This window comes from Phymastichus coffea, unplaced genomic scaffold (genome assembly GCF_024137745.1).
Source record: "Phymastichus coffea isolate CEN01 unplaced genomic scaffold, Cenicafe_Pcof_1.1 PCOF00002, whole genome shotgun sequence".
NCBI lineage: Eukaryota > Metazoa > Arthropoda > Insecta > Hymenoptera > Eulophidae > Phymastichus > Phymastichus coffea.
In genome coordinates, this window is record NW_026706813.1 from 1,038,356 (window position 1) to 1,047,209 (window position 8,854).

An 8,854-nucleotide genomic window follows, 5' to 3' on the forward strand; every position below is an offset into this window, starting at 1 on the left:
TAAGTTCTTTAATGAATAGAATAGCTAAAAGATTTAAAATTAAAAAGCTAAGAACGACTGCTTTTAGACCACAATCCAATGGTTCCTTAGAACGTTCACATCACGTTTTAGCCGAATTCATAAACAATATACTGAGGCTGATCATAATTAGGATTACTGGCTCGATCTTGCAATGCTCAATTATAATACATGTATACATGAAAGCAACTAATTTATTCTATTTTAGTTTTTCTTTTATACAGGGTGTCTCAGACCACCCGTCCACCCCCCAAAGTGTGCCGAAAAAGTTTTTATTTTTCAAAAATTGATAACGGAATTATATTTAAATCGAGTACGCTCTATCGATTGGACGTAAAATCAACTTCCGGTTCCAACCGGAAATGGCCTATTTAGACCGGAAGTGCATGAAAATCCATTTTTTTAAATAGAACATGCATACTTTTTTTTCAGATTCAGATTCTACGGTAAAAAATACGAAAATTTCATAAGAAGAATTTTTTGAAAAAAGTTGATATTTGACCTCTAATTGACGTCTGAAGTCTGTAATCCACCAGTTCGTACTCAAGCTGCGAAGATGCACGTTTTAACAATGGAATAGGATAATGTGGCTCCTCTAAGAGGTTTTCGGGGTCGCTGAGTCCGAATCCAAGGTGAGTTTGATCTTATCAGGTCATTTTGAGGTCAATTCAAGGTCATTTAGAGGTAAAATAAAAAAAATATTAGATTTATCAAGAATGAAGTACTTTTAAAATTTTAGCCTTAATATTACAAAAATATGAATCTCGTCGTTTTTTCATTTATTCTTGTTATTATTAATCTATGTATTTACATGTTGTTACTGCAACGAAATCTATTATGTTTTGAGAATAAAGATTTTTATCTCGCTAAACTAATTTATTTTGGAATTTCATTTCCTCTAATTTCATAAAAGTACGCTATATAAATACTTTTAGCAAAACATTTATTTGAATTGTAAGCTTACTGGTTTATCACAACAACGGTCAACAAGTTCATAGAATATCTCAACATTACCATTAACAGCGAAGGAAAAGTATTATTATTTATTTTTTATATTATATTATATATTTATATTAAAACAATGTAAATTTTTCTAATTATTTATATTTTATATTATATATTTAAAAAATTGTATAATTGTAATAAAAATTATAATTAATTGTATTAATAAAAATGTTAAAATAAAATTTCCAGTTTAAATATAATTTAAATAATTATATTTTTATTTAACCTAACCTAAAAAGTAGCTGTAAAAATTTCGGAATGTGTAGTCACAATGCAAGCATAATGCAAGCACGGCGTACTGCAGAACGTGCAAGCATAATAACGGCTCGATGCGCGCATGACGTGACAATCGTAGGTTATCGTACGTGGAGTCTCAACTCTCACCACATATGCGCATACACGTGCGTACAACGGCGTACAAACGCGTACAAATAGCTAAAAATTTTGATAGTGCCAACAACAGAAAGTTACTACTATTCCACCGATGCGAAAACAGCCCGACACAAATAACATTTTATAAAAAAAATAATCATATCTCACGTATATCTAATTGTACTTCTCGAAAAAATAATTATTTGTTATTGTACCATTATATTTCTCATAAAAAATATCGTTATCGATAATTCACCTCCTATTTATTCACATAAAAGACATAATTAAGCAAAAATAAAATCACAGAAAATTTGTACCTTCTGTAGTCTAAATTGTACCATCAGTACAATTCTATAAATTTGTTTCTAAAAGAAATAATAGGACAATTACAAAGCTCTACGCCTGCGCAAAGTGCATTTCCAGATGACATCCTTGTAAGTTGTAACAATTAGTGGTAATTTGTAATTGTCCTATTATTTCTTTTAGAAACAAATTTATAGAATTGTACTGATGGTAAAATTTAGACTACAGAAGGTACAATTTTTCTGTGAATTTATTTTTGCTTAATTATGTCTTTTATGTGAATAAATAGGAGGTGAATTATCGATAACGATATTTTTTATTTTTTATGAGAAATATAATGTTACAATAACAAATAATTATTTTTTCGAGAAGTACAATTAGACATACGTGAGATGTGATCATTTTTTCTTATAAAATGTTATTTATGTCGGGCTGTTTTCGCATCGGTACTATTCCTCATATGCCCCAAACGAACACACTTACTCCCAGATTAAATGTATCATAACCTTCAGTAATATAGCGTTATAATACGTTTGTTCCGGGAGTGTGTGTTCGTTTGGGACATGCGAGAAATAGTAGTAACCCTGCTAAAAAAGTTCCATTCATTCCTATTCGGGATCATTCATATTCAATGGTAATCAATGAACTGAATGGTTCAATGTTCCGATGACGATTGAAACTGAATGATTTTCAATAATACTTCATGGTAAGCATAACTAATAGTAAAACTTACCATTAAATTTAATAGAATTCAATCTTTCTGAATAATACTTTGTATAGGAATGGTTTCAATGATAATCTATCCAATTGCATTGAATGAATATCAATCACAGTTCAATAAAATAATTAATCAATGATATTTTATTGTATATCTTTCTATGAATTTTAATAATTTTTCGATACAATAATTGTCCAATCATATTTTATTGAATCATATTATATGGATATTAATTTTTATCCAATTACACGGTTGGTCAATAATATTTTATAGAATGGTTTTCCATATATGCCAATATGAGCAAAAGCAATACTGTAACTTTAGCAATATTTCATTTAATAGTTTTTTTTTTAATCTTAATGATTGGTCAATATAAAAATAACCCAATCGCATTCAATGAGGTATAGTATTCTATAATTTCTTATGAAAGGCAAACAAAAAAATTTCAAATATTTTCAATTGAATATTTTTTAATGAAATCTAATGATTGGTAAATGCAAGTAAAACTCAATCGTATTCTATTGAGAAGTTGTTTGTATAGTTTTGAATAATCCTTCATTCTACAAACTTATCAAATATAATTTTATTCTATAATTTTTCATTAGATGATGAAAGAAAAAATTTCCATAATTGAATGATTTTTTATAAATTTGAATAGTTGTTCGATACTATAATTGAAGAATCGTATCTTATGCTTTGGATATTATAATTTTATATAGGTCATGAATGAAAAAACTCCGTATATGATTTGATTGAATAGACTTTTATCAATTTTAATAGTTTTTAAGTAAAAACATATTCGAATATAATTTTTAATGGGTATTCGATTTTTTTTCAATTGTAAATAAATGGTTTTTTATGTACATCAACAAATTACAAAAATTGACATGAACATTATTATTGGATTTCAAATGAATTGGGCATTTTGCATAAATATCTAGCATTTCTAACGTCTACCAAAATTATTTTGCAATCTATTTCACCAATGGGTTTGATGAGATCAATCTCGTTTTCGCTTTGAATTTTTCGGATATGAGTCACTCCTTCAAATGGATATTCTGGAAATACGTTGTACGTTTGTACAACAATGTATGAATCGTCGTCATGTTCGAGAATTTTTGTTACTCTAGCGTATTGTCCACTAGTAAGTCTAACGACAGTATCATCATTGCGATAAAAGACCATTAATACCCATTCAATTAGATTGATATTTTCTATTGCATATTATTGAAATGTTAGGACTTTCATATTCAAAACTATTGAAAATTATTCAACGATACGAGACTTGAATGTTGCAATAACAAACCATTGATATCAATTCAATCAAATTGATTATCGCATTCGAATGGTTTCAAATCTTCGATTTGACCACGAATTTTACCATTGAAATCGATTGGGTAACATACATGAGAAATTTCATTGAATCCTATTGAAAACCATTACTTTAATAGTATATTTTTCTATTGATAATGATTAATCTCGATTAGGAATCAATAGTAATCTATATTATTGGAACCAATAGTATTTAATATCTTGACATTTCTTGTTGGATGAGGAATCATATTCAATGGTCATTTGGAGTGTTCAGATCGAAGATTGAAAACCATTCAGAAATTCTTCAATGGTTTTCAATGGAACTTTTATAGCAGGGAACTTTCTGTTGTTGGCACTATCAAAATTTTTAGTGATTTAAACGCGTTTGTACGCCGTTGTACGCACGTGTATGCGCATATGTGACGAAGGCCACAATGCTGGCATTATGCGGATGTACTCTCTCTGCCATCAGAATGCCAGCACGCAAGGCACGCCGTGCCCGCATTGTGACAGTATCGTGCCGTCACTGTGTTATCTGGGATCTATCTCGCTAGATAAATTTACAAATTTTCCCGGAATGGTTAACAATTGGTATGATAGGAAGTTATATTGCCGACACTCAACCAGTTATCATCGATCGTGCGGTCTTTAATATCGACGTGATAGAAATTAAAATCTTAATTTTAAGCTATCAAACATAAAAATTCAGCAATACTTATTAGAGTAAACGATCCTGTTCATGTACTGAGGAAAATCGTAATTTTCACGCATTTTCCGATGATGAATCAAAAATAGAAAATTATTACCGATATCTAGGACAATGAATACCGTTGTCAAAGTATTTCATCAATTTCCCTTACAATCGAGAGGGGGCTACCTTCACAATCCTTTGACCTCTGTGCTGGGCAATACTTGGCTATTTCAAACAGTATAAAACATCAAATTATCAATTTTGTTCAAAGTTGGTAGACTTGTTATCTATACAGAGGTCAACATCTGTGCAGAGTTTTAGATCAAAATATTGATAAGGGGCCGACTTATCAACTGTTGAAAAAATATTGGACTTTTTTTTATTAATTCGATTTCTCGGAGACTAATAAAGATATGGACATGATTCTTTTTTTAAAAGAAGCGGAAAGAGTTTCACTTTTAAAATGTAAATAGTAAAATACCAAATCATTAATTTATGTCATTGTTATAAACAATTTTTTCAAAAAATCGACGATATCTTAAAAAACGATATTTTTTTCTTTTAATTTTTGCACCATCGTGTTCCTTGTCATTTTTTACATAAGAAATCGTTGAGAAAATCAAGTGCCCGCTATTAGGATTAAGACAGCACTAAAATAAAACGAACCGCGCGCTAACCGCTCGGCCGCTCGAACGTCCGCTACTCGTGCGGTTCCAACGTTGCTTGCGGCAAATGCCTTTAACGAATAAATAATTCCATATTCTATCAGTCTATATGTATTTATTGAAATAATATATAAATTAGTTAATTAAATAAGTAATTAAATTTAAATTAAATGTAATTTAAGGCTTATTAACTTAATATAACATAATATAAAGTAATCTGAGTAAAGTAATATAAATAATATAAATGAACTATTGTTTTGTACAATCTGAAACAACATTGAATGATACATTTGATCTGTGCGTTTGATCGGGCGTGAGAATGACGTATATTCAAAAATATATGGTAGAAAATAGGTTAGAACAAATTACTTGTAAATAACTTATTAAGAGTATTATGGTGTAGGTCCGATAATAAAACATTTTTAATGCGGCCTCTTTGTAAATATGTACCGGTCTCAAGCCCGATCAAACGCAGAGAGCAAATGTTTAATTTCAATATTATATCAGATTGTATAAAAAAATAGTTCATTTACATTACTTATTTAATCAATTAATTTATATATTATTTAAATAAATACATATAGACTGATAGAATATGAAATTATTTATTTGTTGAAGGCAATTGCAGCAAGCAACGTTGGAACTGCACGAGTAGCGGACGTTCGAGCGGCCGAGCGGTTAGCGCGAGGTTCGTTTCATTTTAGTGCTGTCTTAATCCTAATAGCGGGCACTTGATTTTCTCAACGATTTCTTATGTAAAAAATGAACTATTTCTTTATACAGTCTGATATAATATTGAAATTAAACATTTGCTCTCTGCGTTTGATCGGGCTTGAGACCGGCACATATTTACAAAGAGGCCGCATTAAAAATGTTTTATTATCGGACCTACACCATAATACTCTTAATAAGTTATTTACAAGTAATTTGTTTTAACCTATTTTCTACCATATATTTTTGAATATACGTCATTCTCACGCCCGATCAAACGCACAGATCAAATGTATCATTCAATGTTGTTTCAGATTGTACAAAACAATAGTTCATTTATATTATTTATATTACTTTACTCAGATTACTTTATATTATGTTATATTAAGTTAATAAGCCTTAAATTACATTTAATTTAAATTTAATTACTTATTTAATTAACTAATTTATATATTATTTCAATAAATACATATAGACTGATAGAATATGGAATTATTTATTCGTTAAAGGCATTTGCCGCAAGCAACGTTGGAACCGCACGAGTAGCGGACGTTCGAGCGGCCGAGCGGTTAGCGCGCGGTTCGTTTTATTTTAGTGCTGTCTTAATCCTAATAGCGGGCACTTGATTTTCTCAACGATTTCTTATGTAAAAAATGACAAGGAACACGATGGTGCAAAAATTAAAAGAAAAAAATATCGTTTTTTAAGATATCGTCGATTTTTTGAAAAAATTGTTTATAACAATGACATAAATTAATGATTTGGTATTTTACTATTTACATTTTAAAAGTGAAACTCTTTCCACTTCTTTTAAAAAAAGAATCATGTCCATATCTTTATTAGTCTCCGAGAAATCGAATTAATAAAAAAAAGTTCAATATTTTTTCAACAGTTGATAATTCGCCCCTTATCAAAATTTTGATCTAAAACTCTGCACAGATGTTGACCTCTGTATAGGTAACAAGTCTACCAACTTTGAACAAAATTGGTGATTTGATGTTTTAAACTGTTTGAAATAGCCAAGAATTGCCCTGCTTTGAGATCCCGGTCCCATAGCTACGTATAAATGCGGACGGATACGGACGCGAATCGCAACTCTAGTAACATCACTAAAATTATCTAGTTCGATTATTTAGTACCAACACTACCAGTAGTGAGCAAAAGTGACTGTTGTTTAAAACTGTAACGCCGTACGTACCACATTTAATGAACGCCTATCTAACCTATACATTATTTCAGTCTATAAGATGGAAAATAATAGATAATTGATAGACTTGCAACTGCAATGAGTGGAATTAGGCCTTAATTTTACGGAAGTACTTTAATATATTAGAAGAAGAAGGAAACTATTCCGACGATGGTGGAGTAAACCTCATATCAGGCGTAATTATTTGACAGGATATAATGGTTACCATAGGGTGTTTAAATATTTCAAACTCAATGATGAAGACGAATTTATTAATTTCACAAGAATACCTGAACACATTTTTGAGTACTTATATCAACTGGTTCGTGTTAGTTTGATTAAAAGGAGTAGGAGGCCACCTTTACCAAGTGAATTAAGATTGAGTTTAACATTAAAGTACGTATGAATATTAATGTATTAACATTTAAAATTAAAATACTCACATACTTATGAATTGCCAAAATATATAGTTTCTTTTATAAATGCGTATATGAAATGTGATCATTTTTGTTTCAGTTATTTAGCACATGTTGATAGTATTAAGAAAAATATGTGGTTTTATAATATTGGAGAAACTACTATAAAAAAAGTGATACCTGAAGTATGCACTGTTATATATGAAACTTTAGCACCAATATTTCTCAAATTTCTTTCACTTCTACAATTCCATGTAATAGCAAATGAGTTTATGTCAGATCTTTTTTATCACAATTGTATTGGAGCTTTGGATGGTAAACATTGTAAGATAAAAAAGCCACCCAATAGTGGAAGTCTATTTTACAATTACAAAAAATTCTTCAGCATAGTGTTGATGGCTTGCTGTGATTCAAAAAAACGCTTCATATGGGCTAATATTGGAGATTATGGTATGTTGATCATCAAAATATACCTAAATAATGAAAAAAAGAATATTAAGTTTTCATTGTAAGAATTACATCTTAGCAATTTTACTGGTTCATTAAACGATGCCAGTATTTTTGCCTATAGTGATCTTGGACATGCCCTTCTACAAAATGAAATTCAATTACCACGTTCTACACAGTTACCAAATTCACAAATAGTCTTTCCTTTTCATTTCATTGGAGATGAGATATTTCCATTAAAAACATATTTAATGAAACCATTCGTTAGAAATAACCATTTAACCATGTTATAAAGGGTCTTTAATTAGAGGATGAGTTTTGCTCGGAAAATAATTGAAAGCGCTTTTGGTGAATTGGCATCGGTTTGGTTAATTCACCAATCATCTTTGGATTGGAAACTTTCAACGACAGAAAAAATTATTATGAGTACAGTATGCCTGCATAATATGCTACTGGATTTCAAATATAACGAAGTAGGCAATAGATGGAATAATATCAACAATCAACAAGTGCTGCCAAACGAACCTCAAGATGTAGAAAATATAATACAACATTTTAGGTTACGTGAACAATTGTGTATATACTTCGTTTCACCTCAAGGTTCTGTCCCATGGCAGTGGGAAAAAATGTAAATTTTGTGATCACATATAAAGATGAAAAATATATTTTATTATCAACGAGAAACTAATTATTAAATTCTTTTTACCATATTAAATAAAAAAACATAGAATATTAGGCTATTTTTGAATAACATTGCTAAAAATAAGATTTATAGCCTATTACAATTAGAAATAGTTGATTCTTTATAAAAAAGTCCAAGTACATGGCAGTGGGAAAAAATATAAATTTTGTGATTACATTACATTATAAAGATGAAAAATGAATTTATCAACGAGGAAACAATTGTTGAATTCTTTTTACCAAAAATTCATATTTATTGAGCAGTTCGGTGGCATACAAAAATTGTTACAATAACTTAATAACTTAAATAACTTAATCAATTTTCTT

At 29.6% G+C, this 8,854-nt stretch overlaps 1 protein-coding gene across 1 annotated transcript; it reads left to right on the forward strand.

The window, feature by feature from the left end:
- The first annotated feature begins 5,405 nt into the window (after positions 1-5,405).
- LOC131663424 (uncharacterized) lies at positions 5,406-8,478 on the forward strand. The gene is made up of 5 exons (XM_058933830.1): positions 5,406-5,410; positions 7,131-7,379; positions 7,500-7,584; positions 7,669-7,849; positions 8,258-8,478. The coding sequence occupies exons 1-5, from the start codon at positions 5,406-5,408 to the stop codon at positions 8,476-8,478; spliced, it is 741 nt and encodes a 246-aa protein (XP_058789813.1).
- Positions 8,479-8,854: the final 376 nt, after the last annotated feature.

What these genes read in the sequence shown, in the direction of transcription:
- LOC131663424 (XM_058933830.1), top strand. An exon ending in AGATTGAGTTTAACATTAAA is followed by an intron (nt 7,380 to 7,499) that starts GTACGTATGAAT and finishes TTTTTGTTTCAG; the next exon opens with TTATTTAGCACATGTTGATA. An exon ending in TAAAAAAAGTGATACCTGAA is followed by an intron (nt 7,585 to 7,668) that starts GTATGCACTGTT and finishes ATAGCAAATGAG; the next exon opens with TTTATGTCAGATCTTTTTTA.